The sequence below is a fragment of the Epinephelus fuscoguttatus genome, linkage group LG1 (assembly GCF_011397635.1).
Source record: "Epinephelus fuscoguttatus linkage group LG1, E.fuscoguttatus.final_Chr_v1".
NCBI lineage: Eukaryota > Metazoa > Chordata > Actinopteri > Perciformes > Serranidae > Epinephelus > Epinephelus fuscoguttatus.
In genome coordinates, this window is record NC_064752.1 from 28,454,977 (window position 1) to 28,481,290 (window position 26,314).

Here is a 26,314-nt window from a genome sequence, read left to right on the forward strand (position 1 = left end):
GATCATTATTACTACTAACGCTCCTCTCTGAGGGACCCTCACGTGGACGACATGGCTCCTCTCCCACTCAGACTCATTAGATCCTCACTGTGCTGGCATACAAATGATCCTCGGTCCACGTGTATCTGCACGTTGGAATAATACACTGCTAACTAAAGAAATTAATAAACTCATTATATGCAGAAACATGAAAGTACACACACACACACACACACACACACACACACACACAGAGCGAGGACACATGTCCATCTGACTGTAGACGTGAAGATTCATTAACTTTGGCAGGACATCATACGGCCTTCTACCTGTTTGTTTGGGCTCAATTCATCATCTCAGCAGGGTCTGTGGCTTTACACACCCACACATCCACACACATACAGACACACAAACACACGTGTTGTCTTAACTGTCAAACTGATGCCTCCCGATCATCTTCCTGCTTTGGATTTCCTGGTGAAACGCGGAAATGAGGAAACAGTCACATGATAACTGCATGTTTATTTGACTCTGTGGTACACCAATTGTCATGGAAAAAAAGCAAAAGCCTTCTTTGGAAACAGGCCATTGATTTGTTCATTGAAGCATCCATTTTATTGTCGAGGGTGAAAAAAAAAAGAGTCTGACAGCCTGGCGAACACTGAATCAGTGATATGACAGATAATTTTAAGGATCTTAGATATGACCTGTTTTCTTCCCTGGGTGAAAACCTTTCCTTTATCAAACAAAGTGATATGAAACTCTTGAAGGGTCTGACAGAGAATTCTAAATAAGATTTAAAATGAGAATGTAGTTAAAAAAAATAAATTAAAAAAAGGGCACATTTTTGAGAAACTTTACCTTTTCTGATTCTTAAAGGGGAACTCCACTGATTTTACACATTAACGTCTGTTAACAAGTCTTGCGGACCATAACTGCAAGTGTGAAACTAGAATTACCAACTCAAGGGTTGTATGGCAGTCAAGTTGCTGTTACAGTTTATATGCATGCTTTACACTGATTATAGTCACTAATTCAGTATCTGTCCAAATGTCTCTGCTTCTGTTTCTGAGTTAAGGTGATGAGTAATGGCCAGAAAAGAGTTTTTGCAGAACATAATGATGTCAGAGTAAAGACGACCCTTGAGGTTTTGGATATAAAATGTCATCACTTAATTATTTTCTTCTATTAAATGCGTGAAACTGAATTGAATAATTGATGAATTCTTGAGTTATAGCAAAAACCATGTTCTGTCCAAGTAGATATTACTGCCAAATTTGGAGAAGTTCCCTCAAGGCGTTCTTGAGTTATTGCCTTCAGGAGAATGAGATACACGTATGTACAGGCGACCACGGCTATCGCTGGTGCAGAGGCATAAAAAGATCTTAGGGTGTGGAGTTCTATAAAGTGAGCTTACCAGACCTCTGTAGCCTGCACCTCATCTCTGCTTGAGGCTAGCAGCTTGAGGCAACATTAGCCGCTACTAACATAACACACCTGAATCTCAGACCAAATTGTCAGCGATTGAGTTGCATTGTGGGTAATCTAGGTAGCAGGTTTTCACAAGAAAGACGATTGCATCGACTGAAAAGGACAATATCTTTACTTGTGCTGCATCGATTTTCACTTTTAAAAATGTTAAAGGTATACTACGCAAGATAGTCGACTACTTTTGTAAACACACTGGCTAGAGAAAGTAAAAGCCGACCCCAGATTGACTTTTGTTTGGCATTTCACCTCGCTATATACGTTGTTGTGCGATGGTGCTTTGTCTCTTGGATGCCTGCTGCTTACGATCTGGCATCTGGTTGCTACTTCTTTCTAAAGCCCCGACCTCACCTGAGCACTGTGGAGGTACACACCCATAAACATCCTGGACAAAGAAAATAATAAAAGCCAGGCAGAGGGCAGAGTCTCTGCAGAAAAATGCGCCCCCACACATTTCTACTGGTTGATGATTGAGAGGGATTACTTCTCTATGAGTCTATACACTGTTTTAGGGAAATCCTACATAACATATCTTTAACTGTCCATCTTGAGTCCAACAGTGCTATAGGAACGCAATGTTAAATCTGTGGAGTTCTCCTTTAAGGGAAGACTAAAAGAATATTAAAAGATTCATTCAAACAAACTCTGCATGAAACCACAAAGTCAAGTTATTCTCCCACTGACTGTCGACACAACTCAGAACTGTACGTCCATTAAGACATCATGCTCAGGATGTAAAAACAAGATGTACTTAAATTGAAAGCCATCGCCCTTTAAAGAGTAGTTATGACATTTTGATAATTATGCCAACTTGCTTTAAAGGGGAACACCACCTACATTAAGAATTCCAATATGTCATTTCCATGGCCTGGGAAAGATCAATCGATATTTGTGAACATGAGCTGCTCTCGCTCAAAGCCAGAAATATCAGAAGTCTCAAACTTGTGATGTCATTAAGTATGAAGTCTGGAGCTGCTCCACAGACAGTAAGTACATTGAGATTCACTATATTGCAATATCCAATTTCTGCCCTTATTCCAAAACAGACAATGTTCGCTCTAACGGCTAATGAAAATGAATATTCCACTAATATTCCTGTTTACATGCAGCCTTGTAGACTCAAGATTAAGATGCTCTGTCATGTCATTGGTCATGTCAAAATATAGAAAAGTGGAACCCATGGAGCCTCTTGAGCCATTTGGCTTCTTTGCATCAACATTGGATTTTGAATTGGACTGGATTGTCGACCAGTGGTGGACTTGAGGGACTGTGTAACACCTTCTTCTTTCATTCCATCGGCAAACTTCTTCAAAAGATTGCAATGACAATATTGGCGAATACCCAAAAACCTATTGTTATCTAAGTCTTTCATAATATTTAAAGACAGGTGTGCTTCTCCTTACGATCAGAAACTTTCTGTCATGCATCTTCACCAAACAGCTTTTCAAACTGTTGGCAAGTTGTGTACAACACATCCATGACAATGCACAGAACTGACCGTACACAGGCAGCAAGGCTGTGTGTCACAAACCGTGGTTAAGACCCCAACTGAGATACATATTCTGAATGTGTTGTATACATGTTCAAAGAATGCTCCTTAAAGCCAAATAATATTGACATATCCCACTTGTCTTTTGAGAAGAATGCTTCATTTGGAATAAGGCCTTTTCAGAATATCCAAAAGAGAATATGCTGTTTGCATGAGCCCTATCAAATTCAGAATACTGTCATATTTGAGATAATAGGGGAATACTAGTGAGCATGTAAATGTATCCAATGAATGGGAGCCTGATTTTGTGGACCTGCAGAATCTTTGTTTTCATTTTTGTACCCAAACGAGCTTTACTGTATTGTTGTGTTCTAAGTACTGAATCAGAACATGTGCCCATATACTCAGAACATTCCCCAGACTGCTCTCAGTGTCACCTCGAACATATGTCCCAATATACTGTCCATGAAGCAGCTCCAGACTTTGCACTTGATTAAGTTTTAGTACTGTAGTTTTTGAATTTGGTAGAGTTGTTCATGATCACTAATATTTTTGGACTGTCTTAGACTTTAGGAACAACGTGAGTTTTTATTATTACTATTATCATTTTTGGGGCATTTTGCCTTCACTTGGACAGCAAAGGTGGGAGAGAGAATGGGGATGACATTCAGCAAAGGGCTGTGAGTCTGAATCGAACCCCGGTCACTGCAAAGGACCCAGCCCACATGAGGCAAACACTCCACCAGGTGAGCCAGAGGTCCTTTCACATGAGTGAATTTTGAAAATGGCTGTTGTTGTTCTTTAATGTTAACAACTATATGACAAAATCTGGATGCCAGTCTGTACAGAATATATGAAGCTACAGCAGCAGCTACCAGCACCTCCAAAGCTCACTGATGAACACGCAATATCTCATTGGCTCAATCTGTAAAAATAATAATAAATGAATAAATGAAGGGTAAAAAACTGGGATAAGTCAAGTCATCTCTGCATCCAGGAAACAGCCATAACCTCCGTGAAACCATAAACTGTCATTCTTACACTTCAGTTTATGAAACAAAAGAATAATGTGTTAATTAGTTAAACGTAGGGGTGCTGGTAGGTAAGTTATGTCAACTCTGGACAAAGCAAGGCAGCTGTTTGCCTGTGTTTCCAGTCTATATGCTTAGCTAAGTTAACCAGCTGCTGCTAGTAGTTTAGTATTTATACTACAGACATGGCAGTGGTATGAATCTTCTCCTGTAAATCTCTGCAAAAAAAGCAAAATTTCAATCTATTCCTTTATGAAATTATCCAAAAACATAAAATTTGACTGACCAACATCTTCACAATCTAGATGATTCCTTATTGTGATCAATGACTTTGTGACTGATGAAAGATCAATTCCTAACAACTCTTTGTGACATGAAGAGAAATGCGAAATAAGAGTCAGATTCTACCAGCAGCAGAACACCAGTTATATGTGACAACAAATGCTTTAACTGCCTCTTATTTACAGCTACATTTATACAAACGTGAGCCAGCACCTTGCAACAAAATCGCAAGAAGTAAAATCCCGAAAACTGCGACACTACAAACCAAAAAAAAAGAAAGAAAAAATCTAACTAAAAACTAAAAACAAATTTTAATTAAATCTTTATCTGTTCATCACTTTCACCATTTAAAGTCTTTCATTCACGCCTGTGGTTCACCGGTTCATCAAACTTATCAAAAGACACTGAGCTGGGGCGTAGGCACACCATTTTAACACGCCACACAACATGAACAAACTAAATGAAGACAGTAAATGCTCCTCTCACTCTCTGGGATAATTAGCTTTAACCTTTTTAAATAACAGTCCTCCGTTAGGCACTGAGACATCTCTAATTTCCACTTGCTTGTTTTTCTGAAGCACGTCGTCTGACAGGACAATGAGCCTCGGTCGAGAACAAAACAGACACTGATTATATCATGTATATTACACATTATTATTATCGTCACCTCAGTTTTTTGTTTATTGCATAAAAAACTGGTGTGATAATAAAAAGCACACATGGATGAGTCTGTTAAATTACTTTCCAATCTTCTTCTCCCATACAAAAATACATCCAATTTAATCCCAAGATTCAAAACATCCCCTTTAGTGACGGATCTACACGTCCAACATGAGTGCACTCTCGTTCCCTCCACTGACCTACAGCATCTTAACGACATGACTGATAATAAACATATCTGAGAAACCCACAAAGGATCTGAATGCAAGTTGAATTTATATGAACTGGTTGGTTTTACAACAGATTAAAGTAGGTGACTCTGCCTGCTTCTCAACTGCATGCAGTCAGACTCTCTGTCACACTGAGGAGAGGAGCTGAAGGGAAGCATTAAGCTTTTTGTGTCTGTGTGTGTCTGCAGGTACCAAGGAATCAGCTGGACAGGGGTGCGGATCAGCCTGCTGCATGCTAGGATGCTACAACGTGTCATGGACTCAATCTGTAAGATCTGTTGTTTCTCAATTTATGCCGATGCTCCGAGTCGTCGCCCTGCTGCCTTCACTTCTCAACAACCTTTAAGAACAATCAACACCTCCATCCTGCTGTATATGCTCTTTGAGTGCCATTTAAAGGCCGACTGACCTTTCCGCTAATATGATGGATTTACAGCCAAGGGTGACAGCTGGAGTGTGATGCGTTGATTACTAAATGTAATCGCAGCAAGAGAGTGCATGAAGATCCAGGCTTGGGGGGTTCGCAGGTTGCTGTTTTTTTTTGTTTTTTTTTTAACAATAAATGATGGTCTGACATCACAGGCAGAACAGGCGAGAGCCCTCTCTTCCCTCCTCCCCCTCGCCCCGGGGGATACGGGGGAGCATAGCTGAACGGGTCAGACCCCAGAAACGAGGTGGAGACAAGTCCTTCTTGGTGGCTGTGAACTTCCAACCCATGTGAGACCCGCAGGTTCGGCACTGAGCAATTGTCCAGGCGTACCTGAGAGCGAAGGGAGAGGACAACATTTTATTAAAGGAATATTTCATCCCCCAAATAACCATCTGTATATCAACTACTCATCCTGTTTAATACTGAATTTATGATCTTTTTTTGCATTCCTCTTGATGAATTAAAGACATAGAGGACCACGTTTAACAACAGCAAAACTGTGAAGCAAAACATCTGTTGACAAACTCTCACACAACTCATGCAGTATAATCCAAGTCTCATTTATCGAGACGTGTTTGAAACTTATCTCCACTCTCTTCAACTCCACTGACAAAAACAGTAATTTTACCTTGCTGAACACAGGTCTGTTGTTGGTCTACAGCTGCCTCCATCAGTCAGCTTGTGTTAATGTGTGACTTTGGTGAATCAGAACTAATCCTTTAAACACCAAATTCATACAGTGTTAGACCAGGAGCTCCCGTGTTCAGCAAGGTAACGTTAGAGTTTTTGTCAATGGAGTCTGGCTTCGAAGAGAGCAAAGATATGTTTCACTTTCAGTTTAGTTTTAAATAGTGCTGAGAATGCATATGTTTGTGAAGCACTGAGCAAATGACTGGATAAAAGAGACTTAAACTGCACCAGTTGTAACTCATGTAAACACGGACCCTTGTGACTTAAATTAATCAAGAATTTAATCTGTTTTTGAATTCTTAGCTCCTCATGGAGCGTTGAGCTCTTCTTCACAAATTCAATGTAACACAGGATGAGTAGCTGTCATACAAATGATCATTTCGGGGGTTTATATCTTGAAGACACCTAGTATAATGGGTTAGAGGCATGTCTCACATTTATGACAACACTGAGAGGCCCAGACGGCTCTGAGTCAATCTACTGTGTGTATCATGTGCTGTATCATTCACTTGTCTGAGGGAGGAGTGTGAGCTCAAAGTTACCCTGGAAACCAGCTGTGCAGTGTAGATGGCCTGCCGACCAGGTTGAGGTTGTTGGCTTTGTAGACAGTCAGGGTTTCATGGACGTAGCCATGAGGGTTGACGTATGCAGCCATGGGGCCATACAGAGACAAGCTGCAGGGAGAGCAGAGGAGAGGCAGAGGAAATGCGTCATCAGCAGCAGCGATTATGATCAAATGGTTCATCCAAATAACAAAACGTCAGAATTGTCCTTCTAAAGAAAGAATAAAACAGGAAGAGAACTGATTTGAAACTCAATACGAGATACAAACAGGGTCAAACTGTCTAAAAGGGGCTTAAATTTTTTTCCACCTGGACCCTTTTTTGTTGGACCCATGGTTTGGTATCTAAGGGGGCATTCACACCAGGATAGTCCGGGGGATTTGGTTGGCTTGGAGAGAATGCCAAAAAATTTCACACCTTCATTTGGTACGGTTCACTTTCACACAGCACTTTTTAAAGCAGACCAAACTACCTGGACAATTATCGAGCTACATTAGGGTCAAATGTTTTGTACTTGAAAAAATAAAATTTGAAACTGAAAATTCATGTGTTGATCTTGAATTTTGAAAAATACAACAATGTATTCAAAATAAAAAGTGTATGAAATGTTTTTTCAGGTTAAATATAATTTTGATTCACTTTGGTAATTCTTTTGAATGAATAATTTATTTTCACTTTTCACTTCCATATATATTTTAACATTTGAGGTCGATCGGGTCAATCTGCTGGAGCCCATACATCCAGCACACAGGCGAGAAATGTTAACTAAGCTTTGGGAAATCATAACAAATATTAAGGGGTCGTTTTTGTGACAACATACTTTTTTTTGGGATGTCTTTTAAGTGCCGAAATTGTCAGAGCTGGAAAGTGTGATTGTCCACAACTCCATCATCACGGCCCTGTTGATGCTTCGTCATCCAGTAAACGTGTCCCCTGGATGAAACCTTTGAGCTTGGGGAAAAGGAAACAATCCTAAAACACCTCCCTACTCACCTGACCTGGCTCCAGGTGATTTTTGTGGCACTAGGTGAGTAGGGAGGTGTTTTAGGATTGTTTCCTTTTCCCCAAGCTCAAAGGTTTCATCCAGGGGACACGTTTACTGGATGACGAAGCATCAACAGGGCCGTGATGATGGAGCTGTGAAAATGTATGTTGTCACAAAAAGGACCCCTTAATATTTGTTATGATTTCCCAAAGCTTAGTTAACATTTCTCACTTGTGTGCTGGATGTATGGGCTCCAGCAGATTGACCCGACCGACCGGACGCCATCATCGCAAACAAAGTGGATCAGCACTTAAAATGTGGCTGTTGATCTGCAAAATCTGGCATAATTTATCGCTCTTATACCGCAATTGGTGCTCAGTACTGTCTAAAACAGATTTCTAAATGGAAGTTTGTCACTGGCATCAATTTTTACACTGCCAGTCACATGAATATGGTGTATATAAGTGTTGAGTCAGAATTTTTTTAGTTCCTACGTTCCCTGAAGGCACTGTCACTCATGATTCTACACCCCTCTCAGTTGATGCCACGCCCCCCACACCACATCAGGGTCAAAAGTCTGAAACTCAAAAACCAGATTTGAAACTGAGGAAAAAAAAAAAAAAAAGATCTGAAAGTGAAAAAAAGATTTGAAAGTGAAAAAATAAGATCTGAATCTGAAAAGACAAAACATGCAACTGAAAAAAAACAAGAACTCAAATGTTAAAATATATATGGAAGTGAAAAGTGAAAATAAATTATTCATTCAAAAGAATTACCAAAGTGAATCAAAATTATATTTAACCTGAAAAAACATTTCATATACTTATTTTTATTTTGAATACATTGTTGTATTTTTCAAAATTCAAGATCAACACATGAATTTTCAGTTTCAAATTTTATTTTTTCAAGTACAAAACATTTGATCCTAATGTAGCTCCACAGCCAATGTCACGCGGTAACAACAGCTGCTCATTTGGGGGCAGTACTGCCCGAAACAACCACTGACCAGGAAGAAAGAAAGCATGAGGAAGAAAAAAACTCGGCTCATCAATTGGCCAGGACCGAAAATGGAAACCCATCCCTTTCAGCATGCTTGGTCACAACAAAAACACAAAACACCAAAATGCACTGCGCTCTATGTCGCTTCCTCTCTTTGGTTCGCTGGGTAGCCTGTTTGCATTTCCCACTGTAAGCGAACCGAGACCCCCAGCTTTCAAGCAGACCAGGGTTCGCTCATTTGGTCAGCACCAGAGTGTGAATGAGCGGTCACACCACTCCCAACAAACCGAACTATCCATGGAAGCAGACCAGGGTTCATTCAAAGCGGACAAAATAGCCACAGTGTGAATGTGTCCTGTCCTAAGAGACTAATGGGAGCAGCAACTTTAGAAATTGGTCCTGTATTGAGTGAGAGAGGTGTAGCTAGCAGCTGTGAAATAAGTTTCAATGTAACTGTGCGCACAGTCAGTTTACATCCCCTTTAAGTGCTTGTTTTCAATCACTGACAGGCTCAGATTATTGTTTTAATTGTCTGACAATTAGAGAGAGGATTTTTTTTTTTTTAAACTTTTTGAATAAGTGTAAGACCTTTTTTGTTTAGACCAGACTCCACTGAAATTAACAATACAGTAAACATCATTTTAATGTTTACAGAGCCAGCATATTTTCACATCTAACTGGGTGAATTAAGTGTTTATTTCAATCAAACCAGAGTTGTGATTGGTGGAACAGTGGAAAGTCGAACCAAGACGGATTTTTGCGAGTTTTGTTTGGTTTTTGAAATGTGTTTTACGGTGATGAAATGATTGTTTCTTTAACTGGAGTCTGGTTACTTTGGCGATAGCAACTTTGGGGCAGTTTCTGGTTGACTCTTTAACAAAAGGATCCTTTCCATAATATTGTCAGACACTTAGAATAATAATCTGAGCAAATAAGCCCTTTTAGTGGACGTAAATTGGCGGTGGTAAATGCCCTGAGTGGTTACATTGCAGCCTGTTTCTCAGCTGCTGGCTGCAGAGCTCTCGCCCAATACAGGAACTGTTTCATACATTACTGTTCCCATCAGTCACTCAGACACAAATACATGGGAAAGTAGGTCCCAGGTTGAAAACTAACCCAACAGTGAGTCCATCACAACAAACTCACATCAAACTCAAATCCAGAAACCTTAAAGATACCACGTACTGCGCATCAAGGTGGATTCTCTGCACAAAATGTGTATAATGTAAACTAAGTGTAAAAAATGTTCTAACAGTACAGTGATGGCCACTCTGGATGGGAACTCTATATTTCAGAAAGAGTGTAGAATTTATTGAAAATCAGCACAGTGTGGAAATGCTTTTTGAGGTGGTGAGCTTGTTGAGGGGTCTCTGATTCACCATATTTTTTTTTATTTAGTTTTAAACAACTTGAGGCTCCACACATCATAGCGTAATTTCATCAGCAGCTTGAAACGAGTCTGGTGCTTTCTTGGTGCGGCCATTATGGAAATACAATACAGAATATACAAAGCTACGACCTGAGGATGGAAAATGTTGTTTCCAATCTTCAGTTCTACAAGATAATTATTTTTCTCCACAGGTCCTTGCAGACAATAAAAGAGAGAGACACATTTTGAGGCAATTTATCAAGTAGAAATTTACTGTACTCCTGTTCTGCTTTAGCTCTCTGATTGAAAATGCATTACGTATGTAGCGTTGTTAGCTGAGGAAGTGTGTAACCTTAAAAAAAAAACCATATTAAAACACATCTTTCATTTGCCATTTATCTGGATGAGCACTTTTCTTATAAACGCAGAGTGAGGATCTGGACAGTTACATTTGTGTTAGAGGCTCTGTGTGTGACTTCTGGAAAAATACATTAGCCATCACACATCATAGTTAGTTATAAAAGTACATTACATAACAGTGTGTGTGTGTGCTTTCAGACTGCGAGTCTGCAGACGAAGTGCAGGGATATTAGGTCCATGATGTAACCTCAGATTTTATGCAACTTCTACGCAGACATATAAATCAGTGTCGACTTTGACGTGTTAATAATTGCAGTGATTACAGAGATGACGGTGAATACAAAAGAAAAAAGAAGAAGAAAGAAAAAACAATCATGAACAGGAGCAGACTGGTTCCTGGTAAAGTATTCCCATCAGACTGTTTTAATGCGTTTTTTATATTAAGTCCAAATGCTGCAGGAGAGGCCTCAATGAAAAGAAAAACTAAAAAGTAAAAGGCAGCCTAAAATGTAATATTACTGTTTTTCAGTATATTAAAAAGATGAGCAGCCTCTTCATGGCATTAACTGTAAAAGTAGGACCAACAAATAGCGGAATTTGTGCATCTAGATGTTTACAAATCCAGGAATCGTCACCTTAACGTGGTAGCACAGTTTGCACGTCCCTGTGACCCTGGGACCTGTGTTGTCCAAGGCAAATAGCTTCTGGTAGGGTCTACCAAAGCAAAGTGTCCCCAGGGGAGGGGGCAGACTGAGAGTGATTCAAGTAATCCTGATGAGACAGCATAAAAGGAACTCCAGTACCTCACATGGTATGGGGAAACTAGGGCCCCCTTCTGGAGCTGGACCTGAAGGTGGGGTGTGTGTGGGTGTGGGGGTACTCATGAGCCCAAGGCCAAGTGCTGCTGACTGGTGTTTGTGCTTATGCACCAAACAGCAGTTCAGTTTCTGGGGGGTGTCCTGGAAAGGGTACTAACTGAAGACTCTATAGTTCTGCTGGGAGACTTCAACGCTTACATAGGTGAAAATGTAGAAACCTGGAGGGAGGATGATTGGGAGAAACGGCCTGCCTGATCTGAACCTGAAGGGTGTTCTGTTATTTGACTTCTGTGCTTGTCATGGATTGGCCATTGAGTGGTTCTTAAGTGTACCTAGTACCAGAACACCCAAGGCCAACGATCGATGATCAACTTTGTGGTCGTACTATCAAATCTACAACTGTATGTCTTAAACACTCAGGTAGAGAGAGAGGCAGAGCTGTCAACTGATCACCACCTGGTAGGGAGGTGGATCAGATGGTAGGAGAGGCTGCCAGACAGACCTGGCAAACCCCTATGTGCGGTAAGGGTAAGCTGAGAATGTCTGGCTGACGCCCCTGTCCACGGGATCTTCGACTCCCACCTCTGGGAGAATTTCTTGTCCTTCCCAGGTGAGGTTGGGGACATGGAATTCGAGTGAGCCATGTTCAAAACCTACATTGAAGAGATGGCTGCTAAAAGTTGTACTCTGAAGGTCGTTGGTGCCTGTCGTGGCGGCAACCTAAGAATCCACTGGTGGAGATCAGTGGTTATGGAAGCTTTTTTGGGCTTCATTGGCCCAGGGCTCTCCTGAAGCAGCAGATGGGTATTGGCTGACCAGAAGGGCTGCAGCTGTGAGCTGTGCCAAATCAAAAACCAGGGTGTGGGAGAAGTTCAAGGAAGCTACAGAGAGGGACTTTCTGTTGGCCTCAAGGAAGTTCTGGCAAACAATTAGACGCCTTAAGAAAGAAAGCAGGGATAGCTGAGGAGGAGAACAACTGACCCAGATTGAGCGGTGGAAAGAACACTATGAGTAACTCCTGAACTTGGCCATCATGTCCTTTGTGTAGGAGGCAGAGTCTGAAGACTCAGGGGAAGCATCATCCATATCCCTGGCAGTGGTTGTTGCAGTAGTAAAAAAGCCAGAAAAGCTCTCATTTTACCTGTTCATTTACCAGTTTATCTATGCTCTAACCCTCACCTATAGTAATGAGCCTTGGGTAGTGACCAAAAGAATGATCGCGGATACAACTGGCTGAAATGTGTTTCCTCCATAGGGTGGCTGGGTGAGAGACTGAGACATCCGGAGGAAGCTCGGAGTAGAGCCACTGGTCCTTCACATGTAAAGGGGCCAGTTGAGGTGGTTCAGGCATCTGATCAGGATGCCTCCTGTGCACCTCCTGTTAGAGGTTTTCCAGGCATGTCCAACTGGTAGCAGGCTCTGCAGGAGACCCAAAACATTCTGGAGAGATTATATATCTCATCTGGCCTGGGAATGCCTCTGGATCCCCTAAGGGGAGCTGGAAAGCTTTGTTTAGGAGAGGGATGTCTGGATTAACTTGCTCAGCCTGCTGCCCCCGTGACCCAAACCCCGCATAAGTAGGTGAAAGTGGATGGGTGTTTAAAAATTGTAATGCTCCATTAAAAAATATTTCATTGCTGGAAAGATGGTCTTTTCATAAAACTAGGCTGTCTTTGCAGTAGAGAGCTGTAAATGGTTTTAAAATTTGTGCTAAATGACCAAAGAAAGCAGAGGAAAAGACCTGCGGCATTTACTTTTGCTCAAGATGTAGAAAACCTACAACTACCAGAACGCAGTGTGCACACCAGACAATTAAATGTCCCAGCTGATGGGTGACATAATGCGAGCTTGGCCATTGCGACATAGGAAACAATACGGCAGCCAGCTGGTAACAAACAATCTCGAATTACAGTTAAACAGAGAGCTAAATCATGTTTCTGAAAACCTTTTAGCCAAAAAATAGGGAACACAGTAACAGAATTTTGGTTCATGTTTGATCAGTGCTGCCTGGTTTTACTGATTGATTTCAGTTTTTTCAGCCTCCCTATTTATAATACAGGTTCATGTCCTGTTAGCACATTTTCATATTACAGCCAAACAGTGCACTAAAATACGTTTCTGAGGACATTTTAGGGAAGATATAGGCAATACAGTGACATAAATCTTGGTTTTTATTTGATCAGCACTGCCTAATTTTACTGTTTGATCTGAGTTTGAGACAGAGAGAGGCAAAGGGGTGGGTCTCTCGCTCAATCCCCTCCCAGACTCTAGGACATACGAAAATGCGGATGTACAATCTGTAGTTTGAGCAAAGGCCCTGGAGCCAGTGAAAATTTGAGCAGATTTTTGCTGGGAGATGAGCAAAGAGATCTGGATGCTGGCAAGATGGAGTGAAGTTTACTACAATTCATTTACATATAATAGCCACACTGTTATGATACAAAGCTGGTTGAAAATCAGCAAAGTATCCCTTTAAATTATATTTTTACTCCTAAATCAAATGAGTTAAGACTATATGAAGCTTTCATGCATTTTAAGATCTTTGTTTTGGTTACCTGCCAGGCAGGTGAAGGAATTATATTCACAGTGATGAATTATCTCTTCTTAAAGTGTGTACAAACACTGAGATGAAAAGCATTTGTAATAACCAAGCTAAAACATGCACAAGCACTGATGTTCTCACCTGAAGATCTCATTTTTTGTGGTGATTTCTGTGTCCTGGCACTGCTTACAGCACAGTGATGTGCACTGCGGAGGAGAGACAATAAAGAGATAAAAGGACATACTAATTCTCAGTGCAAAGTGCTCTCACTGTTGAGGCCTTTATGCTTCCACATGAGCCACAAGCTGGGTGACACAGGTTCAGGTAGGCAGTGTGTGACCGAGACACTCTCTACATTCAGGAGGATTATCATCCTCAGTTAGACAGGAGGGAAAGAGCAGATAATAGGAGGGCACATTAAATAAGCACTTAACACATCTGGTAATAGCTGAACACTTTCTGGTGATGCAGCTGATTGTGTGTGTGTGCTCACCGAGGAACATACTTCTGTCGTTATAACATATACAAACAAAGCAGTGAGGTAAGCCAGGAGGACAGAGCCAAAACTGCTTTGCTTATATCAACATGTGGATGTTAGTGTAGGGGTGAAGCAGACAAGATAACGTAGAGAGCAGCTTCAACACCCTCTTGTCTGTGTCCAACCTCCCCCTCAGATCAAATATACTCTTTCAGACAATTCATGAACATCATCACTGAACACAACAATAAGCCTAAATATATCTATTACAAACAAATTTCTGCTGTGTGAATAAAAGATGCAAGCAAATATTCACCAAACATGCCTCTTACGGATCAAATGTGATAAACAGCTAATGGCTACTCTGTATTTACTACAGATCTCCCAAAATCCACTCTTACCAGGAATAAAATCAAACTGTCCATTGCTTACACTAAATTACACCAAACCAAAATATAAATGAAACACTTTTGTTTTTGCTTTTGCCGAATGATCCAAGACCTGTTTATGGACATAGACTACTTCTTTTTCTTTCTCAGATTCTGGTTACAAATTTGTTAAAATCAATGTTAATGAGCATTTTATAAACATAATCCAATCACCTGACAGATGTGGCATATCAAGATGCTGACTGAACAGCATGATTACAACACAGGTGTGCCTTAGGATGGTCACAATAGAAGGCCACTCTGTAAAGTGCCAAATTCACAGAAACAACATTGGAGACTTCTTATCATAGTAAAATGAACATTCAATTTATGGACAACAGCTCTGGTGGACACACCTGCAGTCGGCATACCAATGACACACTCTCTCAAAACTTGTGACATCTGTGGCATTGTGTTGTGTGATCAAACTGCACCTTTTAGAGTGGACAGGAACGCTTGTGTAGTAATGATGCTGTAACGCCTGCTGGGTGCAATTAAGCCTTTTGTACGCATAGAAAAAAAAGTAGATTTGTATTTCAGCTCGTAAAACATGGGAGCATAAACATAAGTGTTGCTTTCATATTTCTGTTCGAGTGTATTTCGTAACGGTTTTGTTGTGCAGGCCAACTTTGGGCTGAAATATTGCAGAAACAACACATCTATCAGCCCCTACAGGAATGATTAAATATACCAGAGAACATCAGAGGAGAAACAGACAAAGACTGTGCAGTGTGACGCAAGTAGAAACACCAGATCTGATGACGCCATGCGGGAGGTGACGGCTGTAGGGACAGAGGAGAAAGACTAAGGGGGTTGAGCAGGAATGAGGGGTTAGTGGTGACCTCAACTTACTCGGTCCATGATGTCCAGCTCACAGCGAAGTCTCTGGATGGCACTGCCAATCTTCAGCAGCTGGAGCCGCAGAGCGTCGTCTATGGGCAGACAGGCCGCCACTCTGTAGGAGAAATCTGACAGAAACCAGACAGAAGGGACAAGACAGGGATGAAAGGAAGGAAGGAAAGAAAGCACAAAGAACACAAACAAAGACGTACGTGTGCATGTGTGTACGCATCTGCTATCCATCTGTAACACACTGAACAGAGGCTGACCTACGGCGTTCGTAGGGAGAGAGTCGTCCTTCAGATTCTCGTCCCATTCATGGAGCTGTTTCTTCACTCTGTTCATGAGCGACTCCTGTGAGGTGACACACATGAAGCAGTGGAAACGTGGTTTACATTCAGTCTTACATGATGTTTATCTATGGAGGAAATACCAAGTGGTGTACCCGGGCTGCAGTACTCACAGAGTCGTAGAGAGCGTACACCCAGGGCGGCCATGGTGTCAGACTGGCACAGTGAAACTTCCTCTGTGATGAACAACAGACGCACCATTAACTAATTATATCTTCCTACAGTGATTACTCAAGTGCTCAGAGTTCTCTTCTCTTCGCACGTTACTATCAATAACACACACGTCATGGCCAAAAATATCTAGACACTGAAACAACATACTTACTGTTGAAATTTCCATGTAATTCAATATTAAATATCATTATATAATGCAGCATTAAGCTTCATAGTTGATAACCTTGTCTGATATAATGATGAACTAATGATGAACTGAATATATTCAGGTTTTAGACTGTTGGTCTGACAAAAACAGACATGTGAGGAGGTCACCTTGGGCCCTGGGTAACTAGGATGGACATTTTCTACTATTTTCTGATGTTTTATAGACCAAACAATTAATCATTTAATTGAGAAAATCAATAATGGAATTAATGCTTATAGTTGCATTCTTGCTTCTTTTGCTGTCTAGCATGTAAGGCACCTCGAACGTCTCCTTCAGTGAGACTTGATCAGACACAAAACAAACAGACTGGATTAGGAGAGAGGAAAAGAAAAACATTCAATTTCTTTGTCAGACACTATTAACAATCTGAGACTGTCGGTAGCAAAAAAATGCTCTTTTAGTGGACGTAAATTGACAGCGCTGTCATTTCACAGGACCAATTTCAAAATTGTTGTCTCCATTTTGTCACGTTCCCACAAAAACGTGGGAAACTAGGCTACAGGTTGAAAAATACCAAACCTTCCCCTTAAGTCCCCATAAAACACAAGTTAGAACTCCCAGTGAAATAAAATAATTGAGTGGTGTATGATTAGAGGGATTTAAATCCTTCGCATTTGATTGGACTGCTGGCTCCACACACACACCTCCCTCACTGTTAGATCAGGAGGATGAGGGAGAGATGAATCAATTACATTGTTTGGGAAATGAAAACAAAGGTTTTGCCTACTGATATCCAAACACACATCTCTTCCTTTTGCTCCTCATATTGCTCTGTTAGCTTCTACAACATACATATGGTGTGGGTTTATATGACTGATGCGGATAACTAGTTGCCCAAAGTCTACTTTGATTGTACGAACTTTTGTAAACCCCTTGAGAGCAGGATGAGTCATCAAACATTTAAAACACAAGGGACACAAGATTAAAACTGCGAAAATGTATCTTTCATTTCATGGAGACTTTAACAGCAAAGGCTGTCACATGTTACTGCTGCACATGTGAACTACATGTGCTGTGAGCGCTCATGTATCTGACCTGTTGGTAGTTATTCCACCAGTGTTGAGCCTGTTTGCAGCTTTGAGTCGGGGGTTTGGAGGAGGGGTGCATGTGGAGTCTGGAGAGGGGTGTGAGCTGCACGGCAGAGAGGGGATCTGGAAGGATGCGTTCTGGAAGGATCTGTACTTTGGCTTGTCTGATCCTGAGGGGATAAACAAAGGGAGACAATAACACAGGTCGTGAAAAAAACAGAGAGGCAAGGCGGGAAATGTGGAGGAGAGCAAGAGAAGCTGAGTGAAACTGAGTGGATGAATAACAGACTAAACAAATGGTGTGCTGGCTGAATGCTATCAGGTGTGTGACAGGATGTTTGTTAATCTGAGAGGATAATAAAAAAAGGTGCATTCTGTACATTTTCTCTGTCAGCAGTGAGAAATATTGGAGCCCCTGGAGCTCAGACCAACAAACATTCACTAAGCAACACCACATGAGCGGTAAAGAGCACCTTCAGGTGTAACCATGAATCAGAACACACACCAAAAATAGCATTCAATTCAATCCTGCCAAAAGACAATATGTTATGTTTAATATCTATCTATTTAATGCACAAACAGCAACAAAAATTCACAAAACAGCTGCCATAATATGGTGGCAGTGACGCTGAATTTCCAAATGTTTGTTTCAGCAATCCAAAAGACCTTACAGAGAGAAAGAGAAGTGTATCGAAATACACACACAGAAAACGCTCTATCAGTATTCAGTGCACATCACCAAAGACGGCATGACAGCGGATCCCACTTAAGCGGGCGCTAACTTCAATTCTCTGCTCGCTGGCATCACTTGCAGTACAACAAAAGGTCAACAGGATTATGGCAACCAATTTATGTACATTACACAACGGCGACTACAGAATGGCGGAAATAAGTCTTTATGAAGACCCAGTCTTATGGACGGTTAAACTCAATGACTTCCTGAACAGTGGAGGATGTAAGGAGGCATGAGCTCAAGTAGGGCGGCAGCAGTTACGGCACAAAGAATGCACTTTGCATTTTCTTGTTATCTACACCAATTATAAAAAATAAACTAGACCAGACGAGCCTTCGACGGAAAATGAACGCGACAAATGGTCTGAAATTATGGCCGGTTGTGTCAAATACGTGGACGAAGCTGGGGGAGAGCTCACATTATATAAGATACTGCACAGATACTGTAACACAATATACAGGCTCCATATAATGACATTGGAAATGTAAATTGGAAATGTAAATAGGATATAGGAACACAGTATATGGGAAGGTAGTTAGGTCAGACCACTTTCGATCCAGCCGGGTATTAACAGTCTTAAATACCGGTAGTAGGTTTGGTTTAGAAATTCCTTAAAGTCCAATGTTGTGTTTAGTGGGAGACCAGACCAAATACCAAACATATCTAAGTGTGTGTTTTGAGTAATGTTAAGACCCTAGTCAGAAACAAGGCCCCAGAACTGAAAGAATAGGTGAGTGTAACAGTGGAAATAACATCTTTAGAATGTATGTGCTAAGATAAGATATACAGATATAAAATAAGTGTAGGAAGGTTGTCGCACTGGGACCAGTTCTGTGCTTATATTAAAATAGAAAATAGGTCAGATATCAGTCTCCTGTGTGACTATGTGACACTATGTATGACATGTTTTCCCTCTGTTGTTGTTTTATTTTTTTATTTTTCTTCTGGATTTATTCATTTGTTCTCTTTTTTTTTAAACTGGATATATGAACTAAAGTCTGTCTCCATAATGTCAAAAATATGCCATGTGCTCTCGTACAGTGTAAAAAATAATACATGTATGTTATGTACCAAGCGTTTTAAAAAACTAATAATTAAAAATAAATAAATAAATAATCCAAACCCTCTCAAGAGTATGTAAAAGAAAACCATGTACGCATCATTTCACAACAAATACATCTTGAATAAATACTTGAAAGTGTATATTTACTGTAGTAACTCCATGAATACAAACATCATAAGTTGACTATGATGCTCTCAGTTTACCTTTGAAGCCAACTATGAATAGTTAGTCTGCCCTCTAGCTGTGAACTACTGGAGCATCACTCGACTGCAAGAAATGACTGGTCAAAAACTGATATCTGATGTGATGTCATTTTCAATATGCATCATGTACGATGTATATAAAGGCTGACACTTCATAGTTTGATTAAATGTTTTATATTGACTAAAAACATCTCAGGGAATTGAATATTTCCAATAAGTCATGCTTATACTCAAAGTTAATGTGAATAAAAATGAACACAGAGGCTGTTCAGCACACACTGCATGTAAGTGATCCACTGATCTGCAGTCCTCATCCAGAGTGCTGCTTGTTTTCTATCTTATCAGGTGGTTAAAACCAGATTATTACATTCATCTTACATTCCCATTTGAATCAGTCCCTGCCGAGATGATTACCATGAAACCCTGCAGGGCTCTGATTCCTGCACACAACCACGGGCTCACAGTGTGAGGACAACAACACAACATTTATGTCTTTATTCATAGAGTCCAGCCCTCATTCAAATGTGCACATGCATTTATCGCTGACCTTTGGTTTAATGATTTATGATGCAGTTAAACTTACCCGTCTGCTTGGGTTCTTATCTCATGGACCTTGAATCTCTGCCTCCCCACAGCTTTCACTTTGACAGTTTCAATTCCATATTCCTGCTCTTCTCTGTATGCATAGATTTCAGCTGTTGTCCCAAACTCTGCCTCTGGGTCACCTGTATCACTGTGGAAACATGCCAGATAACATCATTGCAATTAATTGCAAGTAATTCAAAAATGTATTTAAAGTTGTAATTCTGTGAGGCTGGGGGACTCACAGGAGACACAAAAGCAATGGTGCAAATTGAAGCAGCAGAGACATCCTGACTTTTAATCCCTTATTTGGGTCAAGCTCCAACAACACTGGCTCCTACGTTTCCCATCATCATGCAACTTAATGGCATTTTTTAAAAGAGCCTCAAACCAAGTCTAATGGATGCCCAGATCTTTCAAACTCAATGCACCCTGTTTGTAACACAGGCTTTCTGTTTTATACTGTATGTTAAGTCTCCTAGCTCAAGCCACGATAACCCGTGTGATGTAATCTGGATTATTTTCTCAGACTTGTGTCACTGTTGAGGATTTAAGGTTCTAACTGGAGCCACAAACCACCAGGACACAACTGCTGCAACTGTTTTTATAGGCTGACTCGAACTCATCATGGCTAGTAAAGCCTTTAACTCCTATACCAAACAAAGAAATACTCTCTCTGTCCAGTCTGTGATGATTGCCAGTGGCTACAGAGCCTTTTGCTTTGCTGCTGACCTGTGAGCGAGCACAGCAAAGGTGCGGTCCCTCTGGATGACGCTCCGCATCATGCTGACTTCCTGTGGCCTGAAGAGCTGCAGAGGCAGCGTCTGACCTGGCACCAGCATCACAGCTGTGTGTGGCAGCACAGGGATGGTCTGACAGCTGTCGTCATCGTGGACTGTGCGGCCGTGAAACTCTTCCATGTCTGCTCCCAGGTACTGCCAACAGAGGGGTCAGAGTCAACACAACACAGTAGCTGCAGAACACTAACTCTGCAGCAGCTCTCTGATGGAGTGACAAACACTAAGGAGGTAGGATTACACATGTGTGGTAGTAAACATGTAGAGAAGGAAAGCATCACTCACAGCATGTGATGTGGGCAGGCTGGGGTCAAAGGTGATAATGGTGGGCTTCTCTGCCTCCTCATTGTCTCGGTCCTCTGTCTCCATGTCATCTTCCTCCTCCTCTTCCTCATTGTCTGTCATGGCACAGCAGAGACACAAGCTCACAGTGAGGCCAGTTAGCTCTTTAAGTGTCTTTTAACCAACCTACAGGTGCAGCTTTATCATTCTAATGAGTCACCGTGATGGCAGAAATGAAATGAAAGTGAGAGCAGCTCTAATGTGTCAGTCAGGGTGTGATGTCTGACAGTGGCCTGTGGTGGAGAAATGTTAGCTAGCAGTTAGCTGTTAGCAGGGCGAAGAGATAAACGCAGTTCCGGTGAAACACCGAGCGGACCGACCGGCAGCTCGGTGAGTTTGACTGTTACCTGGTAAAAGCTGTAACTGGTTCCCCATGTTGTCGTTAATGTTGTCTTCACCTCCTCCCCTCTCGTCAGCCATATCCTTGTGTTTACAATACTAACTCTTCTTCTACGGCGTCTTCAGTGTGCAGCCTCCAGGAGGACTCCGAGCGCCCCCTGGCGATGCGTCACGATTTAACCTGGGTTAAATTATGCAGATTAAAATAATCCACTGACATGTCTGTAGTTCCCATTTTTTTCTGTCATGCTCTCATTTGAAAGCCCCAATTAAAAAAAGTCAACAGTTATATAAAAACATATTCATAATACCATCTCAACCTTCAGTCTGGTAACCAGTGCTCCTTTTATGACAAAATAACCATTCTCACGGAGACACCTGAATAATTTTAAAGACTAAATCCACAAAAATTGAAAGTCAACAAATATATTTACACAAGCACTGTGCTTTAAGTACGATTTTGAGATAGCTGTACTTCGCTTGAGTGTTTCAATTTATGTTTCTTCTCCTTCTGTGTCAACACATCGCATAGGAACATATTTTAGGGTACTTTTTATTCCACTACATTTATCTGAGAGCTACTAGTTAGAGCTACTTACTCTGCAGATTAAAGAGTTCATTCTGCCTGTATAATTGGTACCTTTACTTTTTCCTACTTTACGTTTATTTGCTGATAAAAGGAACATTTTTAATGCAGGACCTCAGAAAACACTGGCGAGATATTGTGTTTCTTTTTTATATCCTTTGTCCACTTTGCATCTTTGTTTACTCAAATTAAGTTCACGCAGCAGTTTGAGCCTTTGAGCCACACTAAGACGAATTTAACTGGATCCCATCTCTGCTCATCACACGCAGAGGTTGAGTTTATTCGTAAAACATTACCACAACAAAACTAGCCATGATGTTTCAGGTTTGGCATGACAAATCCAAACTATGGAAATAATTGAATAATTAAAAAAGAACCAGGTCAAGCTAAATTGGAAAGCAAGTAAACTGAAATTGACAAAAGATCAGCAAATTAATTGCTGTGCTCTTCTGCTTCACTTGAGCAGCAATCTACAGTTACAACCAAAGTTATCATAAACATCCAGAAGGACCCCGTTTCATTTTGAATAAGTAATTTTGCCTCTGATGGACAGTGATGTCAAATACTGAGATTCCCCCAATCCCAAATGGATCCCTTACAGACTCGTTGACTCAAGCCCTAAACCCTTACAGACCTAGGACCAATTCCATTTCTTCCCCTTGGGTTGCGCATAATCTATAAAGGCATCTATTTGGGATGGGGGGGGACTGTGTAATTTTAGATGTCAGCTGCAGGGTGGTGTTATCAGCATTTAGGAGTTCAAATATCTTCATGCCCATGTATAGATCTGCTTGTACATGTGCGTGATATGGGAAAATCGATCACCTGTAATACCAACATCTTATTTTGTCTTAAGTGCACAAACATGTTTCCAATGTAACCCTGTGCTGTCCAGTAATTATGTGGTACTGGTCTGATACCTGAGGACTAACTTCTTCAGTTATGCAAGTTATGTACCGACTTTCCAGATTTTGACACTTACTAATTTTAGAAGACCAGGGGTGACTGGATTATATTAAACCCAAATCACTTGCAGTCAGCAGCCATCTGTGGTCCAAATACAACCTTTGACAAGTAAATTTCCACATTCTCCATTTTAAGTTTGTCACACATTTGAAGTTACTATACACCCAAGTTACATGACTGACAAAAGCAGAGCTTTGATACACAGGACTGACATTGCTCCTGCCGTGATGTTCAATTAATGTTTAAGTAAATGTAAATACAGAACAATTTAATCCTATTATGGTGAAATTAATAAAGAAGCTGAAGCTTGTGGTAAATTTTTAACAGTGTTCATTTATTGTTCAATACACCACCACATCAGTTGTTGCTGAACAAAATGTATTATGGTCCATGAACAAGACAGCTGTAGTTCTGATGTTCAGAGTTGGTCCAGCATCTTTGCCTCTTCCCGTCAGACGTTCACAGCAGGCTCCATGAGATGCGCTGTCATCTGAAGTCAGGGCTTTAGGCCTTCGTTCCAGTGATGGAGGCTCCACTTCAGCCACATGCGTCAGTCATCTGGAGAGGCTCCGACAGGATCACAGCTGGCGGGGATGAGGGCTTACTTTGACCTCTGCCTCATCTTTCTCCTTTTACGCTTCAGCCTGTGATTTAAAAAAAAAAAAACCAAACACAACAGCTGTCAGGAAAATGTTCAGGAGTTTGCTGCTCAATAGCCCTTCAGCAGTACAGAAATCTGGACTGATCACAACCCCAACAAGTCGTTTTTTGGTCCATGAAGCATACATTTTTTGGCTTTTTAAATGCATTAGACCTTTTACCATCCCATGTTTCACCTTTAAAGGCAACATCAGAATTTGGAATCATATTAGAGACTCTGTATTTAAAAGGGAGTTAAACTGCAAAGACACTTCCTAAGCTTTAAGACAGACTCAATACTGATGAATGGTTGCATTTCAAAACTGCGGAGGAAACATGCTCAATATAATTTAATGAATTTCAGCCATTTTAAAATCATGGGTTGCAACCTGGAGCCATTATTCAAAAGATTTTAAGTTGTAAGTGATGTTCACATGGACAAATATTTAGAACATGAATCCATGGACATGTCTAGAGCAATGTGCACATTTGTGACAGGCTCCAGTCCTGCCTTTACTGCTGGACACACTTGAGTTGACTATGGATGAGCCTTTAAAAATGGACATCAGCGGGTATTCTATTCCAAAGTGGAAAAGACAAGTTCACACTAGACAGCAGACACAAATACTGGGTATAACCGTCATTTGATCAAGTGCTAGTGTTGAACTGGATTGGGATTTGAGTGCACTGTGATTAAATACATGATAGATTACAAATAATCTCAGGTAGCTCTGTCACTACTGAAGTGGTAAAATAGTTTTCCTGTTATGCACACTCAATTTTTCAACATCTATGTATCAAAATCCTTAAACGACTGGGAATTAGGAATTTGCGTAAAGGAAAGATCAATAAGGCTTACCTGCGCATACGCTTCTTCCTCCACTAGAAAAGAAGAGGGATATTTATTAGTGTACAGTAAATTCAGGTCAGTGGCACATGTGGGCCATCCCTCTTACTATGTGACAGCATGCTTGTTGTGAAGCAAAGAAAACTACACCACACTACACTGGTACTGAAGACAGTAAACAGTAATGTCTATCTCCCACCAGAACTAGACATTTAACCAATAAAGACAAATCCCAAGAGGTTCACCATTGCTAACATTAAGAGTATGAACCAGAGCGGGCCTTTCTGCAACATTAACACTTGCATTACATTCCCACTGTATGGTATAAAATGTCTGAGTTACTAGCACAGTAGGAGTTACTGGAGAATAAATACACTGAGAACTGTTTTCAGCAGCACAGACATTTAGCATTGTTAACATCTGAGCATGCAGCAAAGCGGCCCTCCTGCAACTTAACATTTACACCATTTCCTCTTGCACTGTCTTCAGGCGAGAGGTTTAGTTTACATTATTATCATAGTTATAGTGTGTGGAAAACAAACACATAGCTACAGAATCGTTTTCGTCCAACAAACAGGATAAAGCAGCGCTGCGGTTGCTATCCAGATGCTAGCTAGCAGCATTGACTGGAACAGGAAGAGAATATAAGACATTAAATTACTGACACAGGCTGGTCAACTCACCTTGGCTCTCATCGTGTGGAGAGATTCTGTGAAAACAACACAAATGAAATTATTAGTAACTGCGGATGATTTGTAAAACTTGAAGATTTATTTGGATTCAGTGAGCAGCGAAACAAACTCCCGTACCTCTGAGCGAGGAGAGCAACGGAAAGAGGATGTGACGAAGGTAGAGGGCGGAACTTATACAGGCGTTTACGTCACGTTCGAGCGCCAAGTTTTTTTTACTTTGCTCACTGGGAAATGTAGTCTTAATGGTCAGGACTGCGTTTTTCAGGCATGAAAGTTATCAAAGTGAGATATGGCGCTTTAAAACTTTCTCAAATGATTTATATCGAGAATGTAGAAAACATATTTGGCATTCATTAGGTACAGGATGGTGTGAAGAAACTGCTAAAGCGAAAAGTAGTGCAAAAAATAAATGTTATTATTATTATTATTATTATTATTATTATTATTATTATTATTATATATCTATTATTACAAGATTGAAAATGATTTCAAAGGGAGTGCCTTAACTGCAAGTTGAAATTAATAAAGGGAGGCAAAAAAAGTACAAAAATGAATCAAATTAAAAAAAGTAGTTAACATAAAATAAAATTAATTATTTACAAGGGCAAATGTATTTTTTCTTAGTTATCTGACATGATAGGAAAATGTTTTTTTAGGATCACATAATTGTGCTTTTCTTCCTTTAATCAGTTTTAAACACTTTATGTACAGTATAAATTAATTCAAGAAAAAATAAAAGTTGGGGGAGGATTTCAGGATTTTGATCTTATGTATAAAAAAATTGCCAAACACATGATTATATTACAACGGAGTTTGTCACTTTTGTTTTTCAAGGTTGTGCCAAATATTGTCTCTAGATTTCGAAGCTGGAAATGATGAGATATTTAGGTTCATGCATTTGTGAATGTCAAGCCAAAATATATGTATTACACTCCTTGGGAAAAATATATGGACTGTGAATTCAATATCACTTTCACAAAATCAATATTAAATTGTAGTTTTAGTAATTCTTTAGAAGGATGAATGCATAAATTCATCATTTTGAAATGTGTTTCATTTGTTTGGGAGGTAAAGGTAAAGTCAGATACATAGATCTTAGTTTAT

The 26,314-nt window shown here is 40.5% G+C and overlaps 1 protein-coding gene and 1 long non-coding RNA gene across 2 annotated transcripts; both read right to left on the reverse strand.

Moving 5' to 3' along the window:
- Positions 1-486: 486 nt before the first annotated feature.
- On the reverse strand, positions 487-21,620 carry crbn (cereblon). Its single transcript, XM_049579241.1, has 11 exons — positions 21,489-21,620; positions 21,085-21,197; positions 20,735-20,937; positions 20,004-20,153; positions 17,429-17,591; positions 16,125-16,187; positions 15,931-16,015; positions 15,674-15,789; positions 14,057-14,121; positions 6,822-6,953; positions 487-5,919 (listed from the first exon to the last, which is right to left on the reverse strand). The coding sequence occupies exons 1-11, from the start codon at positions 21,559-21,561 to the stop codon at positions 5,736-5,738; spliced, it is 1,347 nt and encodes a 448-aa protein (XP_049435198.1). The 5' UTR covers positions 21,562-21,620; the 3' UTR covers positions 487-5,735.
- A 1,725-nt stretch (positions 21,621-23,345) lies between these two features.
- LOC125894590 (uncharacterized) lies at positions 23,346-25,385 on the reverse strand. Its single transcript, XR_007450080.1, has 4 exons — positions 25,328-25,385; positions 25,202-25,227; positions 24,531-24,553; positions 23,346-23,676 (listed from the first exon to the last, which is right to left on the reverse strand). It is a non-coding gene; the product is annotated as an uncharacterized LOC125894590 (long non-coding RNA).
- Between the last annotated feature and the right edge of the window lie 929 nt (positions 25,386-26,314).

Bases quoted from the DNA above. Each gene is read 5' to 3' on its own strand.
- crbn (XM_049579241.1), bottom strand. From the start codon at position 21,561: ATGGCTGACGAGAGGGGAGGAGGTGAAGACAACATTAACGACAACATG. The intron at 20,938-21,084 runs GTGAGTGATGCT...CTCTGTTGGCAG, and splicing joins GCCTGCCCACATCACATGCT to TACCTGGGAGCAGACATGGA. The intron at 16,016-16,124 runs GTGAGTACTGCA...GTCACCTCACAG, and splicing joins TGTACGCTCTCTACGACTCT to GAGTCGCTCATGAACAGAGT.